General features: G+C 46.5%; 1 protein-coding gene across 1 annotated transcript in view; it reads left to right on the top strand.

Annotated features, from left to right (window-relative positions):
* LOC135379037 (atlastin-3-like) overlaps nt 1-26251 on the top strand; it is a 149977-nt gene that overhangs the window by 99150 nt on the left and 24576 nt on the right. The window contains exons 9-11 of the mRNA XM_064612282.1: nt 2628-2783; nt 7239-7301; nt 8290-8361. Of these exons, the coding sequence (XP_064468352.1) occupies nt 2628-2783; nt 7239-7301; nt 8290-8361 (291 nt within the window). The remainder of the gene's footprint in view (nt 1-2627; nt 2784-7238; nt 7302-8289; nt 8362-26251) is intronic.

Below are 26251 nucleotides of genomic sequence, written 5' to 3' on the forward strand. Positions count from 1 at the left end.
AAAAATCCGCATCTCCCGCGGCACGCGGCAATAGTTCAGTTTCAATGCTCGATATATCAGGCCAATTTTCCAGCAAATAAACGGTATTTCCCGTCAGCACAAAACAGCAACAAGAAAAAAAAAAAAGAAGGCCAACAAAAAAAGCTGTCACCAAACTTCATCCACACGGGCGACTTCCTCTCTTTCGTTCTGACAATGAAAACCCTAAAGCGGCATAGCTTTTCTAGCGAGGACAGGTCCTGAGCGTCCATGATGCTACCAAAGGATACACGGCAGCAAGTACAGATTTAGCTTCCACGAAAGATTATGCGGCACCAAGCACAGCAACACATTTTCCACCAAACGGAATAAGTAGAGTTTATTGCAAGTGAAACGCAAGATCGGCGCCGAACGCGCACCTCGACTCGAGACGCCAGAGATCTCTCTCAGATGCGCGAGCGGCTTTCGTACACCTTGTACTCTATGTTCTGTACCTAGTGTGAAGCAAACTCATGGCGCAATATCGCGGTTTATCCGAGTCTGACCCGCTCCTGAGCCGGCGCCATCCGCGTCCGATCCGCAGATCACAACAAGCGTCCATATTTCATCCGAACCCAGAAGTTCCTTGCGGATATCCGCGAGTATACGCTTCCATACGCGCATGGTGCAAGACTTTATATAGCTGTGAGCCTCACTGGAACCTAGGACAGCATGGACGATGAACCACAACCACGAGATTCCGCCGTTTCCAGTACTGCCATGTAAATGACTTTTTTGCACGGTCGTCTTTTCCTCTAGCGTTAGAATTTGTTAGACTTTTCGTGGTTAATATTTTTGCAGAATTGTTCAGCATTTAAATGTGACAGTTAAAGTGAACTTTCATGAAGTGAACATGCATCTACACGCCTATAATATTCATACTGGTGAATTGGAACTCCACAGCGCTCAACTAGAGCCATGTTCCCTCGGTCCGGGTGGTTGTCATATTGAAAACCAACCAGAAGAAAATCAGAAATACGAGGAATTAAAACGGGAGCCCAAGAAACAAATAATGCACCCCACCGGATACATGCAACGTGGGTCAGTGTGGCCGTAATACCCTCTACTACTACAAAAATTTTCTTGTGTATACGAAAAAACACCCTCGAGATTTTTTAATATGTTGTGGAGGAAGGCTCGCTCTATAAAACTGCTTTGGTTTCAGGCGTCTCTTCCGACCTCTTCAAACGTTGAAAGATGAAAGTCACTGAAAAGGTTAGCCAGCTGTAGGGATCGAACCCACATCTTCTGGATTACCGATCCAGGGCTCTACCAATTGAGCTAAGCTAACACGCCTCTCCAGCGACTTTCTGGGTGCGTCAATCCGTCGGAGTGCGGTAATCCAGAAGATGTGGGTTCGATCCCTACAGCTGGCTAACCTTTTCAGTGACTTTCATCTTTCATCGTTGATTTCTTAGGCAATTTGAGGCTTTGTTTGTATCTGTCCCTTCTATGTGTTCCAGCCTCAGAACATCAGTTTCTCTCTTCTTCAAACGTGTTTTACGCTCGATTGTAGCGAATTTTGGAAAAATCGCATACTTCCTCTTTTTTTCCTGCATTGACTACAAGAGTTACGTGTCTTGCGATTTTTCCTGTGGAAGTATTCCACGAGGCTTTGTCAGGGAAAAATATTCATTAAAATTAAATGGTTTGATTTTCCACAAAAAAATCACGAAGTAGGAGGAAAATTGCGAAACTTCCGGCCTTTGTATACCAGCACCGATTACAGCACGACAACCAGGATTTGAACGCTGTGTAAAGCATGGTTTCCTCTATACGCAAAAGAAAACCGCGCAGTTCTAGGTGCTTTCTATGAGCCGCACCTGCCGTTCACGCCAGGCACGGTTTTCTGCCAGCGCTGCGAACTTTGCTCGTGTCTAGCACCTGCCACATTGAGATTTGGGAAGAAATGTTTCGTGGTGTGTCGTTTTGTACTATTAGGGACTGCTAAACAAATTTTCGTGAAAATTCGCGATAGTTCTGTGAGGGCCGAACAGGTCCGCTGAATCATTTCGCGTGGAATCGCCCTGATGGCTTACGCTCTGCGGATGTCACTGTCACAGACATGCACCTGACCGTTATGAACAGATAGCGCAGCCAGAAATAAATGTCTCAGGAGGGGCCTTACGGGAGGTTTACATGGGGAGTGGATTTTTTTCCTCTCCCAAATGCCCTATCAAAGGTACAATTTCGGGGTGTTTGAGCCCAGGATACCCTGACACTGGTTAGGAGGTTTAAGTGAGACATAGGCAACTGCCATTGCAAGATGCGGCTTGGTGAGTTTTGTTTTGCTGGCGTCGCATCTATATATATTTTGCCTGAATAAAACGGATATAGGACACGTTTCATTCCATGTGCAGGTTACGTGAGACCTACAAGACCAATTTGGTGTGATACCTTGTTTAAGATGTGATCAGATTTCAGACGACAAACATGTTGTACAGGAGTGTGAGGAGTGTGGAGTGTTCCTTGGTTACAGAGTTAGATTGACAACTGTGGATTTACGAATTAATCTCCACGTTTGCAGAGAGGACTGTAGTCGAAAAACATGTCAAAACATGGGGCTGCACTCAGCATCATGAGCTTAAGTTACAAATTGCTTCCTACAGAAGCTAAATCTGATACTCAAGGAGCAAGACGGACTGGACACAACCGTCGCGCTGGAAGAAGAGCACATAAGACTGAAACAAGAAGCCCTATCGAAACTTGGAAATACCCCTATAATGGGGAGCAAAATGAGAGAACTTCAAGAACAGCTGTCCCAGGCGAGTTCCGACGTCAAATATGTGATTAGGAGCTATTATTTTCCTGGATACCTTGTTACACACGAAACCCTGCACGATGACCATTACGGCTCTTAAGCGCATTTCAGGGGTAAGTTATGGGCGTTGTAGGAAATTGTGTAATCTTCATTCAGCACCTTATAACTGCTGTTGTGGTTTCCATTACTTTGCCGTACAATTATCTCCTTGTTTGTTTTCCTTTTCCTTTGTTTGTTTTTATTTGTTTTTCTCTTTGCTGTCTTTTTGTTTCTTTCCTTTCCTGGGAATAGCAAGCCCCCGTAGCGGTGGCTCACCTTTCCCTTTTATTTTTTTAAATTATAAACATATTCCCCCCTTCTCCTCTCAAAGTAGGTTTGAAGGCACTTGCCGCATTATTTATGTATAACAGGAAAAAAATAGCAGGGGCCCTTTGGCTGCACGTAGAGCATATGTTTGTAAGTCAAACGTCGCCCAGCCAGTACTGAACAGCTTGGTTGGTCCATCATCAGCAGTACGCAGGCAGGCAGGCAATGTTTCAGCTGATGGCGTCAGAGGGTCACGTGGCATGTGATTCCTCCCGTCAGGGTGTGCTGACACGCCACTGAAAGTTCAGTGCAAAGCCAGTCAAGTGTACAACAAGGGAAAATATGGCAGGAACTCTTTGGTTGCATGTAACATATGCTATACGTGCAGCCAAATGGCTGCTGCTATTGTTTCCGTTGTACACTTGACTGGCTTGAATGTTTATAATCACGTGCCAGGTGACCTTCTGACGGCATCAGCGCAAACGTTGCCTGCCTGCGTACTACTGACGGTGGAACAATAAGGCCGAAACAGCTGTCCAGTACTGGCATGGCGACGTGTGACTTAGAAACATATATATGTAGTTGTGGAAGGAAAAAGACGCGGACAACAAACAGATTTTAGGGATGCTAGGAACACTAGTTTGTTTAATAGGCAGATATTAACCTTAATCTTAATTAATCTTTTATATCCTGAAAAGTTGAAGTTGAAGTCGGACGGCTATACAGGTGTTCAAAATTAAGCTTTCACGAGCGCTACGCAAACACAGCGATGACAGGAAACCGGATGATAAATTTACGCTACTTGTGTAAGAAACAGGTGCTGCTAATTATGTAGCACCTGTTTCTTACTGAAGGAACAGAAAAAATAGCACCAGTTTTCTTTTGTTCGCCTATTTATAAAGTGCTGGTGAAAGCTTAATTTTGAACACCCTGTACATATAGTAGATGAAGAACAATATCCGGAGCCTTTCCTGCACGCACAGCTGTCCAGTACTGGCATGGCGACATTTGATGGGCAGAAATTAAAAGTAAAAAAAAAAAACAAGGTCGACGTTTCGACAGTGGCACTTGTCTTCGTCAGGACAAAAGATGCGTAGGCGGTTACAGATTGCTTAAATAGGTTTGGTGTGTGACGTCATCATCGTTACAAAGCACGCCACAGGCGGTTGTCGGTGGTCAGGTACGGGAATATTCCAGAAGGTCTAGTCCAGGTGGTGAGGCCATTCTCCTTTGGTCCCTGTCCGTTTTGAGGGAAAATTTCTGGGCAGGGTGAGTGCTGCTTCGGGCTTTGCTTAAAAAAAAAAAAAATAAAGGAAAGGAACCGAAAGAAAGAAAGAAGCTCAACTAGGCGGCAAGATTTCTTACCGTTGACAGATTTCTTGCCGTTGATCTTTGTTAATGGTTGATTGGAATTTGTGAATGAGATAGGATTCGCGTTGTTCTCTGCAACGATCCGAGCTAAAATTTTACTGGAGAATGAAAAGTGACGCATTATTTAGTGAATGACCTGGTTGTTTGAAATGGTGAGAGACCGGGAGATTTGGCTTTTTTGTAACGTCAGACCGGTGGTTGTTGAGCCTGATCCGAAATGATGTTTTGGTCTGACCTACGTATTGTGCTTGGCACATGTTGGCACTGAATGACACAAATGATGTTAGATGAATTACAGTCAAAGTCACCATTAATTTTGACGGAAAAATTAGAATTAGTGCTTTGAAGTACTTGGGTGCTTTGCATTAATTTGCATATTTGACACCTGCGACCATCGCACGGACACCCAGCAAATCTGTTTCCGCGTCTCTTTTTGCAACTTCTGTGTAATTTCGTGGCCGTTTGATAATCTTTTTACCTCAACCTATGTATATATATATGAGACTTGGGAGGCCGTATAAGGGTTAAAAATAGTCGCTACTTTTATTACATTAATAACTACGGGGGTACTGGAAATAGATTTACAGTTAGGTGTCGACGTTTCGCCAGTCAGCGCTGCCTTCAACAGGATTAAACTTGGAAGGTGGTGACAAGGGCCTATATACAAGGGAAAGGGGGAAATGAAAGAGGAACAGTACACGTTGAGCGGGGTTCGTGATGTTGCAGGAGCATTGTTGCTGGTCGTCCATTGAGCGCTTGCAGGGGCGTTGGCTGTCTTCCAGGAGAGTTCTCCTTGGTCGTCTGATAAGCCTGAAATGATAAAAAGAGAGACGGCAGAAAGAACGGCAGAGGGTCGGGGGACTTGGTCTATGAGCCAAGGTTGCAAACTGTAGACAATACGCCGGGGTCTACGTTTATCGTGAACTGGAATTTGTGGACTAAATGATAGCCGAGACACAAAGTAATCCAGCTCGATTACTATGACGAGAATAGCTGCCCTAGCAAATGGCGTTCGCGAGATAGACAGCCTGCAGGGTACCCATCTCTCACACGCATCCGCCAGACACATGAGATTGCGTCAGCACCGCATTGCCACTGCATTGAATTTGTTAGATTGTATCTTACACGTATAGGCTATCTGCGCTTAGCCGGTTGGTTGCTATCTCTCTATTTCTCACCGAGTTCTCGCATCATGAAATTCGGCATGGTTTTGTTGCATTGCAATTTTAGACCTGGCTGCCAACCGAACTTACGGAAGTTTTCACTTCAGAACGAAAGCGGGAACAAAATGCCGTTACCTGCTACATCTGAAAAACGGAACTAAATACGTTACTCGCACCAGAAAATTGAACAAGTTTATTTTCCGTTACGGAGCATGTTTCACACATACAAATTATGAACAATTTTTTTTATTATCACTGATATTTCACATTAAACTTAAATTCAGTAATAGTTGGTGCGCGGTATGCCCATCGGATGTTTTCTTTTTTTTTTTTTTTTTTGCGCTTTGGCGCCAGAATACCAGCAGCGATACTGACAATGTGCTCAACGGAAGCACTTGAAGGAACAACCCATACGGATTGTTGAATCCATAGATTGGTAGGAAGAAGACCGACGTATTTCGCAGTCCAAAATGGCCTTACAACCGAGTCAGCAGACAAGGCACTACTACAAAGGATTAGTGTTCATTTTTCGAGGTGCACATGACGCTGTCGACCAGTATAACTAAAAACAAGATGATGACATGACACGCAACAACATGAGATAGTGCTTAACATGCTTCTTTAAATTCGATGAGGAATGCTGGAGGAGGTTTTCAGAAGGCAAAGAAGGCAGAGAAATAGTAACTTCAGCATCGTGTTTTTCCTCTTTCACCTTGAACATAGCGTCTAACGCGGGCCAGAATGACGCCATTGTAGTGACACAGTGTGTGGACCTCCAGACTCCAGGGCCAGGCTCTTCAACTCTCACATAACAAGCGTTATCCTGATATTTAAAGTTTGCAAACTCCAAACGTCACGCGGCGGGCCCGTGAAAACCGTGTTGCAAGACAGGCATTTTAAATGAACTTTGTGATTGGCCGTCACGCGAGAGCTCGTGGCAAATCAGAGTTGAGGTGACGCATTAACCTATAAGTTGAAGATAAGGGCCCAGAACTCGCAGATTGAAACAAAGTAGGTGCGAAAAAGAGCACATCCCCGGGTGAAAAATGTCTGCGATCCCGAATGGTTTATGAAACAATTTACACTTTAAACCACTTGCATAAAAATAGGCTTCAAGTAGAAATTACTTTATAAACCCCTTGTAACTGAAAAAGAAATTACATGGGATGGTTAATTATTTTCGAAGCATTCTGGAGTTAGTGACTCAAGGAATGGGGTGACGCCGCGCATCATCCAGGTCACGTTTATGGCTTTGACAAGCTCAGACGGTGTCCTCATAACCCCATAATAGCACCAGAGCAAAATCAGAAAGACCGAGATGTGGTTTTCCCAGAAGGCTCGATGTGGTCAGTGACACGGACATCGCTGACTGAACATCGACCTAGAACACCTGGTGCGAGGCACAGCGATGGTGGACAGACTTAAGAGGTTTGTCTGTATTGCAGCAATAGGGGAGTGAAGCAAAAACTAAAATAAAGAGTAACGCGCACTAGCAAGTTTCCTATTTTTCTAAAGAAATCCATTGCTAGCTAATTTGAGAAAAGTAACTAAGTCGTTGGACTTTTTTTTTTTACATCGTTCCCCATAAAAGTAACTAGGTACCTATTTGTCTGTTACAGATGATGGACGTCTTCTACAGAAATTGCATGCAGACAATTGTGCTCGCGAAAAAGGAAGCAGAGGTGCGTATGTGGCTTTTCGTCCCTTGCATAAATCAGAATGAGCGTGTTTCGTGAATCCTTTCTTATTCCGGATGACACGAAAGCAACGTGCAATTGAGTTACAATTGAAGGCACAACAGGAAGACGTACATATGAACGTTTGACATGAACGATGACAGCCTCAGCGTAAGATTCCACTTGGATAAAAAGTTAAACTGCTCACGCAGCCCAAGTTCCTCCCGTGTTATGTTAAAGCATTTATACGGTTCCGGAATACAAGGAGTAGCGTACAGTCCACTAAGCAGACGACACTTAGCAGATGAGACGTAGCAGGTGACGCGGTGCGCGTTTTTCCAGCCGTCTGCTATGAATTCTGCGGGATATTCCCCACGGTTAGCAGTGCACGTGAAGAAACGGCGTAGAGCGCTTGCGTTCACGTGACAGCAGAAAGATATGAGGTTTTTCAAAGCTTCCGCTGGAGTATTCTGAGAAATATCGCTCATGGCAATACCGGGTGGGGCCATAGCGGCCAGAAAGAATAGCGTGACGGTCACCATATTTGCTTCGCACGCGGAGGACGCACGTAAGACGATGAAAAAAAAAACGCTCCACTAGCGACGCCAAAGCTTCTGAATTGTTAGCAGATGCGGATCAAAGTCGCGAAGTTTCTAAACTTGTCTCAGTCAGCCAACCCGAAACCTCCTCTGCGGTGAGACAATGTACGTTCCCGGTTCCCAGCATCCCTCTTTCATGCTAGATGAATTGCATATTAAACGTCATACTCCAAACGTAGTCGCTTTGGCAACATAACCCAAAGCACCATCACTGCTGCATCTGGCACATTTTGAGTAAAAATATGTATTTATGCAAAACAAGACACGTTGTAGAGATATGTGTCACTTTACACGGTACACGAGTCTAAATTTATTCAAGATACTTAACTACGGGAACGTTCACATACACACACTCTTGAGCGCGTGAAAACTACAACTTTTTTTCATCTTTGCAGTTGCAAACCTTACGTAAACGGCATCAGGAGGATCAAGAGGAGGTACGACAGAAAGAAGAAAAGATTAATGAGGTGCGGCCTGTTTTCATATGGGCTATGACATGGGTGGTATAGAACATAGTATCTCTGACGTGACAGCCACGTCCGCGCTTATGTCACTGCCACACTCGCAGAACTCTGACATCGCGCAAGACACCTTGTCACCTCCTGGATTCGATCCGGGGAACCGCCACTCCGCAGCCCGACGCTTCACCCACTACGCCACTGTAGCTTAGTGTTATGTCGTTCTCACAGTTGATGTATGGTGGGCTAGAAAGACTGGTGTGCGGTTCGCCGGTTGTCATATGTACGCCGATGTTCCTGCCGAGAGATGGCGCCAAGCGTATCTCGGCGCTATGTGATCTAAACGCCCCTTGCGGTTGATTTCCGTGCCACCAGTCACGTGATTGCTCACCTGCCGTTAACCCATGAGCGTGCCTTTGTTTGCTCTGTATGCAAAACGCCCCCTGAGTGCAGCACCAAACGATTGGCATACCTAGGTATTAGCCCTCATATTCCCTGCGTCTGAATCAGCCCTCGGATCTGGGACCTGTGTACTGTGATAACGATAAAGACGTGTTCGAGCAGTCGGTTTTTTGCCTTTGTGTAGGGATATTGGTAATATGTGCTCATCCTTCCCTTCACTTGAGATACATTTAGCTTCTAGGTTGCGAGGTCCGGTAACGGGGAATTGTGATGAAAGTTTACAAGTCGGTGTTGGGTTATGAGCGTGAGATATATGTTAATTGCACCTAACCAACAGAAGCGATAGAATTCCTGACTACAGTCTTGATGTTGAGAAGTCTGTAGAAGGAAGAGTTCCAGAAGAAGAGAAGTCTAACGAGTAATTTGTTTATTTTACAATACTGCTGGTACCAGAAGGGATCCTGGTAGGAGTAAGGAAGGTACATTAATGATAATATGTACACCTAATGCACTCATATAGTGTCTGATATATGGCTAGAAGACCTCAATAACGTGTCCTGGAGTAGCCAGTCCCTCGTGTTTTTGGACTAACATATCCACATTCCCTTTCACCACCCAACACGCAGAAGACTTCTTGATGTTTACCTTCCTCAGTAGCATAATAAGAAATACAGATATGAGTAGTGATTTAGAGTAATGTAATACTAATAGTAATTCGCGACTTTAGAGGTGCATAGAAGTAACATTTAACATGACTCAAAATCCTGCTTCACTTGTGAAGCTGTCCACAAGGAGTCACCATGCAAAATATTTCCGATCTCCGGCGTATTGTCACCGCGAAATAAACTTTGCAGAAGACAGACGGAGACAGCAGTCGCGGACGAGAGACACGAGCCCCGCGTAGAAGTTGCTCGGCGCCTTTCTTCTTTGTTTTTTCATCTCGGCTCACGCGCCGCTTAAGCATGTTGAAACTGTGCCGTTGGTCGTCACCGGTCAAGTGCCGTATCTCGTGATACGTCACGCAGTCTCCGGCTTCGCTTAGGCTGTCTTCGGATGTGGAGAGGCTTTTTAAAAAGTGCAGAACAAAGCCTTGCGCGTGCCCTGTGGGTTAACTGAGCTCATCGTTCTTCCGTAGCAGCTCATTTTATTTGTTGTAGAAGGCGTCGCAGCGAAAAACTGAAAACAACTACAACAACGAAAACTATGATTAAAGGACGCAGATGGGTAGAAATCCCCAGCTAACCGGTAGAGAAGTAGGAAAAGAGTTGCCTCAGGACAGGAGCCGCCGATATTTTGAACAGAGACTGCTCTTCTTCTGGGCACCGTCCTCATCATTGGCATGGTATTTAAAGGGTTATGTGTGACGTGTTAAAGGTTAATGGGAATTGTGGGTCAACAGCCCGGAGGGAAGAAAGGGTCCGTACGGGCTTCTACGGCCGGAGTAAATGGACGCTTTGTTAGAGTGTGGAGGGGATTATGCGAACAAAGTGATCTTGGCTCCAGACTGGTTACAGAAATGGGAGGTTCTCGAACACGGGGACGAAACGGGACAACAGGCAAGAATTGGCACGCATTCCGAAAGATAAGAAAGATGGTTACGTGGGAAAAACCTCAGAGCGAGCAAAGTTTTATTTCTTTTTTTTTTTTGCAATATATTTTTGTAATACGAAGTTGTGGCATGCAATGAAGAAATCAAAAAGCAGTGGCCATGCAAAACATAACAGATAATAAAGGGGATAGAAGGGAAATGGTATAAGCATATTTTATTTGTGAAGTATTTCTAGGGTGCCTTGTGATTTGTTGATACCGGACGGGTGAAGAGCGTTGAACTTGTATATAAGATAAGATTCCCTATCACGTCTGTCACGTGTGCATCTGAACCCGGATTCTAGAATATATAGTTTAACGTTGTCAAATTGTGACCAGGAACGTTAAAGTGCTCGGCGACTGCTTTTGGAAGTTTGTTGGACGTGTCGGTTCTGTGTCCGGTTAGGCGGTTGTTCATTTGTTGGCCGGTTTCACCAATGTATTGCATAGAGCAGTCGTCGCATTCAATGCAAAATATGACATTGGGGCTTGTGCATGTGAATGCGTGGTTAACGGGGTGGCTGTAATTGCTTGCAGTGTATTTGATGGAGTTAGCGTGTTGAACGTGCTTGCATATTTTGCAGCGCGGGAGGTTGCAGGGTCGTGTTCCTGTGTACTGGGTGTTCGTTTTGCTCATTTTGGCATTGACCAAGGAGTCTGCTAGGTTTTTGGCGCGTCGGTATGTCACCTGTAGTGGATGGGTGAATATATTGTTAAGTCGGTCACTGCTTTGGAGGAGGGGCTCGTGCTTCTGTAGAATTACTTTGCTGTTTGGAAGCGCGTTGGAATATCTTGTGGTGAAGCTTACTTGGCACGCGTCAGGATCTTTTCGGTGCTCCAGAACCTCGTTTCGATCGAGTGTGAGTGCCTTGCGACGGGAATTCGGTTAGGAGGGAGTCTGGATAGTCCCTTTGGGCAAGCGTGCTGCAGAGTTCGTCAAGCTTCTCAGCATATTCTATGTCATTTGAACAAATTCTGCGCAGTCTTACACCACGGTCCATTGATACTCTCTCTGGTCACGAAACTCCGCCGGAGAACAATAGGTCAGGTTTGCCTAGGGAGAACCGCCGCCGCGCGGAGGCGCGCGCGTCGCTACTTGGGGAGAAAACGCCAGCTGATACGGGTAAATGCCTCTTCTTTTGCCTGCGTTTTGACCAGTGTAGACGCTTCTTCCTGAATTCCACGTGCAACCTTAGACTGTGAATAGATTTCGGCTAATCTATGCATGCCGCAGACGTGTTGTATCCCAGCGTGTCGCTCGGGATACGATAATTCTGGTGAAAAGTTATCGTTTTTTGCGTTGCCGACTGATGCCATCAAGCGAGACAAGTGGAAGCGTTCGATACCTCAGAAAGAGGACTAGCATTTTAGCTTTGAGTCAAAGTGGACACGTGTATGCGAGAAGCACTTTGACGCATCCGACATTGTCAGAGCGGACGAATTCCTCGTGACACGCGAAGCTCTGAATGACAGCGCAAGCGAAGAGAAAGTCACCATGCCTCGCGACAGGTCAAAGCTGCGTCCTGAGGCCGTGCCACGAATGTTTGACGGGTGTCCGCAATACTTGAGCACCCCAAAGCCTAAAAGTCGCGCAACGACGAGGCTGCCAGCAGCGAAACCGTCCTCGAAAAGAAAACGGATGAGTAGTGGTGGTAGAAGCTCGGCGCCTCTCATCGACGTTGGAACAGGAGAACTCTACGTTCAAGAGAGACAGCTAGGCGCATCAGAGTAGAATGTTCGTTACTATTCATAGAAGCCCTTGGAAACTTGTCTGTTGTAACATATGACTGCAATGCAGCCAACAAGAGGCCATAATAACACGCATTCATTAATTTATCTTTTCTAGCCAGTAAAACTTGCAACAATTCCTCTCGGACTCATTCACATGTCTGCATAAAAGAAGCAGAACTTGACCGAATAAAGCGGAAGCTGTGGGACACACCATAGAAGCAGTACATCCTGCTAAGAAAGTTGGCACAGGTCCGTGCAACCTTCAAGGTGTCACATGTACCTCACATATATGTTATGTACGGGTCCTAGCGTTGGATGCAGTGCGCACTAAATAAAAAAAAACAGCTGACGAGCTTAATTTTTTTAGATGTCGGCTGCACTTCTTTTCCCGCAAAAAAAAAAGAAAAAAGAAAGAAAAACAAGAAGCTTAACCTGGCTACACCCAGATCACGCCCTGCTGCAGGTGGCAGGAAAGGTGGTAAGACTGCGCAGAATTTGTTCAAATGACACAGAATATCCTGAGAAACTTGACGGACTCTGCAGCACGCTTGCCCAAAGGGACTATCCAGACTCCCTCTTAACCGAATTCCGTCGCAAGGCACTCACACTCGATCGAAACGAGGTTCTGGAACATCGAAAAGATCCTGACGCGTGCCAAATAAGCTCCGTCGTTGTGTGGGATGTTAGTATACAGTGATGTCACATCTAGCGTGGCGAGTATTGTGTCCCTTCCAAATGCGGCACGAAAGATTCACCACTGTCGCTGAACAGTGCAAACAAGTCTGGCCATCCAAGGCCGTAAGGCATTTGGTCATTTCATGAGTTGCAATGGAACATTGTTTTTGCCGATTATCATAATTGATTATGTAAAGCCCAGTCACTCACGGCCATAGATGTTCTGTGATATAAAGTCCTCATTACCAGTGCCACTGATTGTGATCACTGTTGTTTCGCGAACCATAAAATGTAGTTAATTAAAACCTCCATGGTTTTGGAAACACGTTGCAATAGCAGTAGTGTGGAGTTCTGCTACCTAAAATAGTAAATCTGCAATAAATGATGATTGGGTTCATTGCTGCAGTGCAGATAAAGTCTTCATTTTTTCAGACATCAAACGCGATCGAAACACTTACAGTAAAGCTTGTCGACGAGATAACTGCCTAAACATAGCGTTTTTAAGTGGCAAAGCGCCGCTGCAAATTTGCGATCAGTCCCATTTGGACGTCGGTACGTGAAAGCCATTTCTCGCTGAAAGTTCTCCTCCGTCCGCAGCCGATTATACTGCTTAGAGAGCTATATATCGCTGCACACCCGTGCACGTGTCAAATAAAACAAAATCCAAATACGTTGAACAACATTATTTGGTTTGTTGTGCTCAAAACCACCCAAAACGGCCAGCTCAGCCCACGCGCGAACATACGGCTACGATGCGCCAGACGCGACCGTCACCACCTGCTGCTTATGCGCGCGCCGCCACGCGGCAGCTCCGGTCCCTAGGCTAACTTTCCGGCGGAGTTTCGTGACCAGGGAGAATATCAAAGGACCGTGCTTACACTCTGGCCATTAGGAATTTCAACCTTACAGTGACGCGGTTGGTGACTCTTGAAGTGAAGGTATTGCTATTTGTCAGTTGCTTTTTGTACAGAGTTGTGGTGAGGTTGTGATATTGTGGTGTCGAGAAAGTTGATTGAGTGAGTTGAGTGTTGTGATGTGAACCTTATAGTGCTGTGCGCGGAGTTCAGTAGATTTACCAACTTTTGAAATTCATGTTCCCCGTGTTCCCATATTATGAGTATATCTTCGATGTATCGAAGGCACATATTGGGTTTTAATACGAGCGCGCTAAGAACTTTGTTTTCTAGGAACCCCATGAAGATATTTGCGTACGTGGGTGCAACAGGTGTGCCCATACTTGTACCGTGTACTTGTAGGTAGTATTCGCCATTGAATTCAAAGTGGTTCAGTTTAAGGACCAAGTCCATTAGAGAGAGAGGATGGTTTTCGTGTCTTTTCTGGTGTTTGTTGTGGAAAGGGCAAGGCAAGGAAAAGGCAACGTTTGAGTGGATGGCGTCAGAAGGTCACGTAACACTCCATTCCTCACGTCAGGGTGAGATAACTCACTCACTGAAAGCCCAGTGCAAAGCCAGTGAAGTATAAAAGGAAAAAAATAGCCAGAGCTCTTTGGCTGCACGTATAGCATATGTTTGTAACTCAAACGTCGCCATGCCAGTACTGGACAACTGTTTCGGCCTTGTTGGGCCTCATCAACAGTACGCAGGCAGGCAACGTTTGAGTGGATGGCGTCAGAAGGTCACGCGTTTTTTCCCTTACATATATATCTTGAAAAGTTGGAGTTGGATCCGACGGCTACGTAATTATAGTTGAAATAAATCGGAGACAGAAGACGAAAATAGGGGAAGTAACAAAAAAGGGGTTTATTAAAACTTCAAAATTATAAAAGTTAGGGAGGATGTCTACGTTACGGCGGAAGCTCCGCCTTCTTCGGGACAAAAGAGCTAAATGTGGCCACGAGGCTGATAAGGGGCTTGAGAATGACGTGGTCGGTTGGGGGAAATTTCCGCCACCTGGCGGTTGTCAATTGGGGAAATTCCAGAGCGCTTTTGTGTCAGGTCCAGGAGTGGGGTCATCGTCCTTGTGGGTCAGTGGGATTTTGATCTGGCTGAAACGAGAAAAGGCAACAGGGTCTTATCTAGGTTGTTAAACTTCTTATTGTTGACAGCATGCCAGGGTCCTCGTTAATGGCCGATCGGAATTTGTAAATTAGGGAAGATTCCCGTTGTTCCCGGGAGCGGTCGGTGGTAAAGTTCGATTGGAGAATAAAAACTGAGGCTTCGTTGATTGAATGTTCTGGTTGTTTGAAATGGCGTGAGACTGGAAGGTTAGGTTTCTTGGTAACATCCGATCGGTGATTGTTGAATCTAATTCGGAAAGAAGTTTTTGTCTGACCCACGTATTGGGCCCGGCATGTGTTGCATTGGATTACATAGATAACGTTGCATGAGTTACAGTCTACGTCTGCGTTGATCTTGACGGTAAAGTTGGAATTCGTACTTCTGACCGTTTGTGCGGTCTGCATTAACTTGCAAATCTGGCATCTCCTGCCATTACATGGATGACAGCCCGCCGGAGGGCTAGTGGGTTCGCCTACTTTAGAGCCAGCCAAGCTATCTTGTAAGTTACGTGTACGTCTGTAAGCGACACGTGGTGGATTAGGAAATATGTTTTTCGTGCGTTCTGACTGGAGAAGGATACTGTGGTGGCGGCTAAGTATGTTGTTAATGTTTGGGATATTTCCGGCGAATGTTACAGTTAAGTTCACAGCATTACTTTCTGATTGGTTTTGTCTTTTCTCGAGTAAGCTTAGACGGACTCGCGATTAAGCTCCAGCCAACCTTCCCTCTGAACCACAGCCTTCAAAAGAAATGGAATGAAACACTTAGCAACGCTTCTACTGCATTACTGGAAGTTCTAATAGCCCACTGTGAGGAAACAACTGCAGAAATATCTCAGCAAGCTAAAGCTATCCGCGATACTGTGACCCTTACGGACGCGCATGAGTCAGAATTGGCACAGTTCACTAGGAACTTGGAAGAAACTGTGAATAACACCAAACGTAAAAAAATGACAAGGGACCAGATAGATCCTGACCTTATGTCTAAATATGACGCGAATCTCGCAGGTAGAGGTAACATAATTACTCCCTCGTTAGATTCCCAAGGTGAAGACGAACACTGTGACAATCAAAATCCTAACGCTCATGACAACACAACCAATACGTCACCTCAAAATGTTGTTAATTTGTCGTCCCACCCCCTCAGCGATTCTGAACTATCACTTCTTAGCCGTGGGCTTTCATTCTGCCCAAATAATAACAAGGTAGACGAATACCAACTCCATCTGGATTTAGATAATTTTGCCCGACGTATGCGTCTGAAAGAGTATTTTCATGATAAGCCTGATACAACACCCAAACCTTTCAAGCCACCGTGTGAATTTACGCCAGAGCCCAATCGCGAAAAAGCTCTTGATATATATATAAAGGCAGTTCAAAAAGATATAATTACTTCATATAATCCCTCTTCCCGCAAAACCAAACCAAATTTGAGTCAAGCCGAGCAAAGTAGTCTGTCGCATCTTAAAAAATCGAAAAACCTAATAATCAAAAGGGCAGATAAAGGTGGTGCAATTGTCGTAATGAATATGCAGGACTATATCGATGAGGGACTGCGACAATTGGCTTGTGCCACGTTTTACAAAACTTTAGACACTGATCCTACGGAACAGATTGTTTCAGATATTACAAAACATCTAAAGGCATTAAAGGCCGCAAAGAAGATCGATTCGGCGTTATATGAATACCTTCTTCCCCGTAACTGAAAGCCAGGTAGATTCTACATGCTCCCAAAGATTCATAAACCGGGAAACCCCGGACGTCCAATCGTCTCCTGCAATGGGACAGCCACTGAAAAACTCTCCAGTTTCGTAGATCATCTTCTTAAGGACATACCCCCGCGACTACCATCGTACATCAAGGACACTAATCACTTCCTGCAAATACTAAATCAATGTCAGCCACCCCCATCTAGTCTCCTAGTTACGTTAGATGTTTCTTCCCTGTATACCAATATTCCCCACGATGATGGCATAGCTGCAGCCGAGGCGGCTTTTTCAAAGTACTCTGATTCTTCTTGTGATCCATCTGTCGTATCTACTCTACTAGAACTGATCCTAAAGAACAACAACTTTGAATTTAACGATGGCCACTATTTACAAGTCAACGGCACCGCTATGGGCACTAAAATGGCACCAAACTATGCAAATCTATTCATGGGTTCACTAGAAGAAGCATTCTTGAGCACGCGTGAGGACAAACCCACTTTATACAAGCGCTACCTTGATGATCTGGCCACATTCGGAAGACAGCCTATTGGAATTTATACGCGATCTCAATGAGTTCCATACTTCTATTAACTTCACTCACACCTATTCTCCCTTCACTCACACCTATTCTATGATGTTCCAAGAGAGTATTCGAACGACGACCTCGTGCTCTATCTTAAAGACGCAGGGGTTTTATCAGCACGGCGACAGGTTCGGCATTCCCTAGCAGAAGATGGCAGTGATGTGTTCACCCCGTTACGGAGCGTTATCCTGACTTTTGAACCTACAATCCGTCTTCCTCCCCGAATTGCCCTTGGGTTTCAGACCTTCACAGTCCAAGAGTACATAGAAGGCCCCATACAGTGTTATAACTGCCAACGATTTGGCCATATTGCACGAAATTGCCGAGGTTCTACACGGTGTGGCATCTGCGCCGGACCTCACCGGAGATCAGACTGCAACAATAAACGAGAGCCAAAGTGTGCTAACTGCCAATCCAGCCATCCCGCATCATTTTCTTTATGTCCTGTCAAGACCGCCGCCACCAAGAGGCACCAAGACCGAACCCTACGACTTCCGTCTGACGCTCCTAGGGATGCTAGTGCCACACTCCCGTCTCGTACAAATGCACAAGAATTTCCTGCACTACCCCCTCGATCTGCACCAGGTAAACGAGGGTCGCTGAACACAGTCGCGGCTACGCCTATCACAAGCGCACCGCCTCCTCGTCCATCGAGACAGATTACAAACACTTACGCCAGTGTGACGGAACCAGCACCCTCATCAGCCCCCCAATATATGCCTCCTCTGGGACTTTTCTCAGCGGTACTCGCTGCCCTTAAGGCCATTGTCTCTGCTTTTCCTGGTGCGTCGCAACTGCCCGAGGTTCAAGCGCTTCTGGCACTGGAGGCATTATCTTCGCATCAGCATGACGGAATTGTATAAAAAAGCCCTGGCCATGCAGTGGAATCCTCGAAGCCTGCGTAACAAGCTCCCAGATTTTAAATTACATCTCCAACAGTACAAGTTTCCTTTCATAGCTATATGCGAACACGGCATGGATTGTACACATCGTGTTAGTGGATACACAATCTATCGCTCTCATGATTCCCCTGAGAGTAGAGCAGCGCTATACGTTCGCAATGACCTCGTTGCTGCACCCATCGGCTCAGTTTGTCATCGCTCTTATGATTACGTCACATGCAGGATCCGCCTTGGCCCCATGCTGTTAACGGTCGTCAGTATCTATATCCGTCCCGCGGTACAGGTCCCGTGGAGTGACCTCGAACGCTTACTTGGTTCTCTGGAAGCCCCGGCGCTTGTGCTAGGGGACTTCAATGCACATCACTCGGCCTGGGGAAGCCGAAGGACGGACAGTAGGGGAAGGAGGTTGTTAGAGGCAATGGAGAATAATAACATGTGCCTGCTGAACAACCGCGAGCCCACTTACATGCGATCCCCACTGTCACTTGATGTATTGGACCTCTCGTGGTCCTCAACCGACATGATTCGCCACTTGTCGTGCGCTACGGACGTCGACACTAGAGGCAGCGATCATTTTCCTCTATATATTTCGCACGACAGACTGCCCCTCTCAGCCACTGCTGGACTGATTTCTTTCACAAACTGGAGACGTTTTCGTGAGGGCCTCAGAACATCTGTGCACACCGGTATGTCCCCAGAGGCTCTCTCTCAAGCAATTACCCGCGGTATTCAGGACGCGGTGGTCACGTCTAAAAGGGTAACAGGCCATATCGGCCATTCCCCCGCTATTAATCACCTTAGAGCATTACGTCGCCGAGCAGAAAGAACGGCTCGTCGGACAGGGCAACTTACGGACATTGTGGAATACCGCCGGATGAAAGCTAAAGTAACACGAGAACTTAAAAACGAGGACAGGAAGCGTTGGCGTAAGTTTTGCCACCACCTTTCACCGTTCGATCCGGCCACGAAGATCTGGCGGACAATCCGTTCTCTGAAGGAGGCGCCCCCTCAAAAGAATCCTCTCGCGGCCTTGGCTCTCGTTCAGCGTGTAGACGAGAACACGCTTGCGACGGACTTCTGTGTGGTACTAACGACTCCGGCGGCTGCCTCGACCACGCCCCTACACCGCAGTTTTGTCCACAGTTTGACGGCTGAACTTCACCACGACTGGCCCCGTCCCCCGGAAGTTATGGACCGCGACTTCACACTAATCGAGCTAAAGGCAGCGTTGAAGCTTGTGAACGCCACCTCCTCCCCTGGGCCCGATAAAATCACCTATGCCGCCCTACGAAACCTTGACGAGCGGTCACTCCAAGCTCTCCTTCATGTCTATAACACGTCTTGGCAACAAGGATCTTTACCACATACATGGAAGGAGGCCTTGGTTGTTCCCATCCTGAAACCAGGCAAGCCCCCAAATGCCCTATCCTCCTTTCGCCCGGTGAGCCTGACAAGCTGTATGGGGAAACTGATGGAGAGAATGGTTCTGCATCGCCTCGACTGGTGGCTCGAAAAACGACGTGCGTTCCCTCACGAAATGGCTGGATTTCGTCGCCACCGAAGCTCCATGGATCCAGTTCTCGACCTAGTCTCTACAGTTCAACATGCTCGAGTCCATCGACGGATCGTCCGATCGGTCTTCCTCGACATCAAGCGCGCCTATGATACCGTCTCGCACATTTGTGTGCTGCATGCCTTGCGCTCGTTTGGAGTATCCGGTCGGCTCTTCATCTGGCTCCACGACTTCCTTACGGACCGAACTGTCGCTGTCCGTACGTCCCAAGGCCAAAGCCCTCAGCATCCTGTTCCCCAAGGAGTCCCCCAAGGAAGCATTCTCAGCCCGACACTGTTTAACGTGGTGATGGCCGGCCTACAATCAGTAATTCCTCGCAAAGTGTCGTTCTCCGTGTATGCAGATGACGTCGCCCTTTGGACAGTAGGAAAATCACGCCCGGCTCTCCAGCGCCGCCTGCAGCTCGCTTTAAACAATATCCATACGTACCTGACGCACCTCGGGATGGACCTTTCACCCGAAAAGTGTGTCGAGCTCCCTTTCACGCGTAAAGCTATGGCCAATTTCCCACTTTGGCTTGGCTCAAAGAAGCTAGAACCAGTACGCTTTCACCGCTTCCTTGGCGTGGTAATCGACTCGGACTTGCGCTGGGCTCGGCACATTAAACACCTTGAAACTAAAGTGCAGCGATGGCTCCCCGCAATCCAACATCTTTCTGGCCCAGGATGGGGCTGTGATCAGCGTTCCCTGCTCGCGGTTCACGCGGCATTGGTGAGGGCAACTGTGCTTTACAGCCTTCCTATTCTGCACAGGATATCAACAACTTCATTAAATACGCTTCGGTCCCTGTTTGCTCGAAGCCTCCGTCGATGCCTCGGAGTTCCAAGAATGGCTGAAACACGACAAGTACTGGCTGAAGCTGGTGAGCTCCCGCTTGAAGTTCTCCGTGAACGGGAAACGGCTCGGCACTACCTCCGTTTGCGTGCTCACATTCCCCGCCACCCGCTACTCAGGAAAATTCGATACCGCCCTGGAAGCGACTTCTATCGAGTAGCGCAGAGGACACGCCAGACTCTCACTGGCTTCATAACTAAGGACACCATACCGCCGGACGCCCCCTGGTCTCTCCCGGTACCGCCCACGTTTGTACGCCTCCCAAACCTTCTGCAAAGAAGAGATCAGGTCCCCCCTCAAGTCCTCCGAGCCCTTTTTCATGCTCTGGTAGACGAGAAGTTTTCTACGTTTACGGCAGCATATACTGATGGCGCATCCCGAAACAACAAGTCCGCCTCAGCCTTCGTCATTCCATCCGAAGGCGTCGTGCACGGAAGACGCCTTTCACATCCAACCTCCTCCACAGCTGCGGAACTCTATGCCATCCTTTTCTTTCTACAACACATCGCTGATTTTCCACCCCGGGAATGGGCAGTCTTTACAGACTCCAAATCTGCACTTCAAGCAATTGAAACTTCCGGCATACGAGGCCCATCCGCACCCCTAGTCACCGACGTGTTAATGGCTTACCACACTATCTACGCCGCAGGCCACAGGCTCGTTCTCCAGTGGGTTCCAGCCCATTGTGGTGTCGTGGGGAACGAGCAGGCCGACAGCGCCGCAGAAGCAGCACTCTCGTCTCGGAACCGGACCCGTATTGTTCTGCTCAGAGGAGACCGCCGTTCAATTCTGCGACGTCTAGTGACACCCCTGGCTTCCCGCCAACGGACAACCGACATTCTTCCCCCCTCTATGTTGAACAGAGTTGATCCCATGCTCGCTTTCCGCATGCCACGAAACACATCTCGTCAGGATGCTGCATTAATCCACCGCATGCGCCTCGATGTGGCCTTTACAGCTCAGTGGCGTTACCGCTTGAGACAAATTCATTCTCCCACCTGTTGCCACTGTGGTGCTCTTGAGGATCTGGAGCACATTCTTCTTCATTGCCCTCACTACGAACCTTCCCGAATCACACTCTCCGAGTCTCTTCGTCAGCTGGACTCTGGCCCTTTCTCCCTACCGAAATTGCTTGGTCCCTGGCCCAATCCAGCCCAGCAACGCTCTGCGCTCAAAGCTCTTCTGACATTTCTGGACACCATCGGACTTCGATCGTTATTGTAAAGGGGCTCGTTATTTTATTCCCCCCATTCCACCAAGCACTGGGGTAGAGTATCGCCTGTTGCGATGAAACTCCCCACTCTCCAAGACCGAAAATAAAGTTGTTGTTGTTGTTATTCTCCCGTCACTGTTAGCTTTCATGATGTTCAAATTAAGCTAACCAATGGAGTTTTAACGTCTGATCTGTTCCGTAAACCCACAGACTCTCAGCAGTACTTGTCATTCCATAGTTGTCATCCTCGCCACACGAAACTGGCCATTCCCTACAGTCAAGCTCTTCGGTATAGGAGAATCTGCTCGAATGACGACGATCTGGACAGAAATTTAGAACAGCTGCAACAAACCTTTGTCGGTCGTCAGTATCCACCCGATCTAGTTCAAGATGCTCTCAACAGAGCTCGCAAGGCAAACCGTCTAAGCTTACTCGAGAAAAGACAAAACCAATCAGCAAGTAATGCTGTGAACTTAACTGTAACATTCGCCGGAAATATCCCAAACATTAACAACATACTTAGCCGCCACCACAGTATCCTTCTCCAGTCAGAACGCACGAAAAACATATTTCCTAATCCACCACGTGTCGCTTACAGACGTACACGTAACTTACAAGATAGCTTGGTCCGCTCTAAAGTAGGCGAACCCACTAGCCCTCCGGCGGGCTGTCATCCATGTAATGGCAGGAGATGCCAGATTTGCAAGTTAATGCAGACCGCACAAACGGTCAGAAGTACGAATTCCAACTTTACCGTCAAGATCAACGCAGACGTAGACTGTAACTCATGCAACGTTATCTATGTAATCCAATGCAACACATGCCGGGCCCAATACGTGGGTCAGACAAAAACTTCTTTCCGAATTAGATTCAACAATCACCGATCGGATGTTACCAAGAAACCTAACGTTCCAGTCTCACGCCATTTCAAACAACCAGAACATTCAATCAACGAAGCCTCAGTTTTTATTCTCCAATCGAACTTTACCTCCGACCGCTCCCGGGAACAACGGGAATCTTACCTAATTTACAAATTCCGATCGGCCATTAACGAGGACCCTGGCATGCTGTCAACAATAAGAAGTTTAACAACCTAGATAAGACCCTGTTGCCTTTTCTCGTTTCAGCCAGATCAAAATCCCACTGACCCACAAGGACGATGACCCCACTCCTGGACCTGACAAAAAAGCGCTCTGGAATTTCCCCAATTGACAACCGCCAGGTGGCGGAAATTTCCCCCAACCGACCACGTCATTCTCAAGCCCCTTATCAGCCTCGTGGCCACATTTAGCTCTTTTGTCCCGAAGAAGGCGGAGCTTCCGCCGTAACGTAGACATCCTCCCTAACTTTTATAATTTTGAAGTTTTAATAAACCCCTTTTTTGTTACTTCCCCTACTTTCGTCTTCTGTCTCCGATTTATTTCAACTATATATATATATATATGGGGGAAAAATAGCCAGAGCTCTTTGGCTGCACGTATAGCATAGGTTTGTAACTCAAACGTCGGCATGCCAGTACTGGACAGCTGTTTCGACCAGGCAGGCAACGTTTGAGTGGATGGCGTCAGAAGGCGTGTTACGTGACCTTCTGACGCCATCCACTCAAACGTTGCCTGCCTGCGTACTGTTGATGAGGCCCAACAAGGCCGAAACAGCTGTCCAGTACTGGCATGGCGACGTTTGAGTTACGAACATATATATATATATATAGATACTCATGGAACGATGCGACAGTACAAGACGACACGTGTTTCGCCGTGTTTGCGGCTAGCTCAGGGTAGCTGCGCATCGTTCGCATATATTCGCGCATACATATATATATATATATATATATATATATATATATATATATATATATTCCGACAACACTGCCATCCCATGTACAAGACACACCACACCTGCTCAGAATAATCAGAGATATAAGCAGCACGCGTACATTTGGAAGGGGCGCATTACTCGCCACGCTAGATGTGACATCACTGTATACTAACATCCCATACAACGACGGAATCACAGCCCTCTGCAATACTCTTTCTACAACAAACACCAGAAAAGCTACGGAAACCATCCTCGCTTTAATGGACTTTGTCCTGAGCTGAACTACTTCGGGTTCAACGGCGAATACTACCTACATGTACACGGTACAAGTATGGGCACACCTGTTTCACCTACGTACACCAATATCTTCATGGGGTTCCTAGAAAACAAAGTTCTTAGCGCCCTCTCATTAAAACCCACTATGTACCTTGGATACATCGATGATATACATACTTATAGTATGGGAACACGGGGAACATGAATTTCAAATGTTGGTAGATGTGCAGAGAACCGCGCACAGCACTATAAAGTTCCCATCACAACACTCAACTCTCTCAATCAACTTCCTCGACAGCACAATGTCACAAGGCAACGGCAACCTCATCACAACTCTGTACTAAAAGCCAAATAACAAACAAATAGCTTCACTTCAAGAGTCACCACCCGCGTCACTGTAAGGTTGGAATTCCTAATGGACAGAGCGTAAGACCGCGCAGAATTTGTTCAAACGACACATATTATGCTGAGAAGCTTGACGAACTCTGCAGCACACTTGCCCAAAGGGACTATCCAGACTGCCTCCTAACCGAATTCCGTCGCAAGGCAGTCACAGTCGATCGAAACGAGGTTCTGGAACACCGAAAATATCCTGACGCGTGCCAAATAAGTTTCATCACAAGATATTCCCAGGCACTTCCAAACATCAAAGCCATTCTAGAGAAGCACGAGCCCCTCCTCCAAAGCAGTCACCGACTTAGCAATATATCCACCCATCCAATACAGGTGACATACCGATAACTCCATCAAAAGCACTGCAAGCAATTACACCCACCCCGTTAACACACATGCACAAGCTCCCATGTCATATACTGCATTGAATCCGGCGACTGCTCTATGCAATACATTGGTGAAACCGGCCAACAAATGAACAACAGCCTTACCGGACACAGGACCGACACGTTCAACAAATTCCCCAAAGCAGTCGCCGAACACTTTAACGTTCCTGGTCACAATTTTGACATCATTAAACTATATATTCTAGAAACCGGGTTCAGATCCACACGTGACAGATGTGGCAAGGAATCTGATCTTATATAGAATATATAGAATATATCTTATATCGAAGTTCAACGCTCTTCACCCGTCCGGTATCAACAAATCACAAGGCACCCTAGAAACACTTCACAACTAAAATATGATCATACCTTTTTCCTCCTATCCCCTTTATCACCTGTTATGTTCCGCATTGCCACTGCTTTTTGATTTCTTCATTGCACGTCACAACTTTGTGTTAGAAATATATATTACAAAAAAAAAAGAGAAACTGTGCTTGCTCTGGGGTTTTCCCCACGTAACCACTAACTTCCTTACCTTTCGGAATGCGTGCCAATTCTTGCCTGTTGTCTCGTTTCGTCGCTGTGTTCGTGAGCCTCCCATTTCTGTAACCGGTCTGAAGCCAAGATAACTTTGTTCACATAATCCCCTCCACACGCTAACAAAGCGGCCATTTACTCCGGCCGTAGAAGCCCGTACGGACCCTTTCTTCCCTCCGGGCTGTTGACCTACAATTCCCATGAACCTTTAACACGTCACACCTAACCCTTTAAATACCCTGCCAATGATGAGGACGGTGCCCAGAAGAAGGACAGCGCCCAGAAGAAGGACAGCCTCTGTCCGAAATATCAGCGGCTCTTGGCCTGAGGCAACTCTCTTCCTATGATTAAAGGAGTTCGCCATGTTTTCTATTGTATCTATTCTCTGTAGGTCTCTATGTTCCTGTCTTGCTCGATACTTAAAGTAATCACACGCCAAATTTTCTTGTGGTACGCAACAAAGATATTTCTTTAACAATAACTATAATAATAATTTAGCCTCACTTAGTTCCCGCCATTAGAACCTTCGTCAGACCTGAAACTAAGGGTAGTTTTCATTGCTGTCTCATTGTGGTTAAGCGACGTTTCAGATGCTAAACGTCACCTGCTATCTATGGTCTTCGAGTGGACCCCTTCCAATGCTTCTTAGGCATGAACTTCGTTAAGCACATGTGTACAGTTGCCTTGAAAAAAAAATTCAGGCCATATTGACATTTCTTGTGGTGCTAGAGATATGGTTAAAATTCTACAAGGATTTGTTCAACGAAAAATAGTAGACTGTCTGGATTTTAGGTCTATTGTGCGTAGCTTTTGTACGGCTCATGTCAAAGGGGATATCTTGTGATCAGAAACGAATCACTTGGTGGTCCTATTTCCAGTCAAATGTGTTAGACACCAGGGACAGATCAAGTATCGAAGCAGAAGCCTCTTGAATTCTAGTGTAGCTCTTGACGACGGTGGATAGATCGTAACAAAAGGCAATGTTCAGTAGTGCATTTTCATCCATCGAGTATCCAACTCTTTTTACCCTTTTGCCCTTATACCCTTTTTTATATAACCTGATGATAGTTGTGATGAGACAAGATCAAAAGACGGGGATGTGAGCCGCAACAGAGTCTCACTGGCTAGTGGCTACCATAGGACGCCTAAACGGGTTAACGTGTAAAATGTAGGACAAAAGTCTCAGAACGAATGAAGGTAGTATGATAAAAGCAATATCAGGGGAGGGGGGGGGGCGTGCTACACACCAAGCGCACACTTAGC

This window comes from Ornithodoros turicata, chromosome 1 (assembly GCF_037126465.1).
Source record: "Ornithodoros turicata isolate Travis chromosome 1, ASM3712646v1, whole genome shotgun sequence".
In the NCBI taxonomy this organism is placed as follows: domain Eukaryota; kingdom Metazoa; phylum Arthropoda; class Arachnida; order Ixodida; family Argasidae; genus Ornithodoros; species Ornithodoros turicata.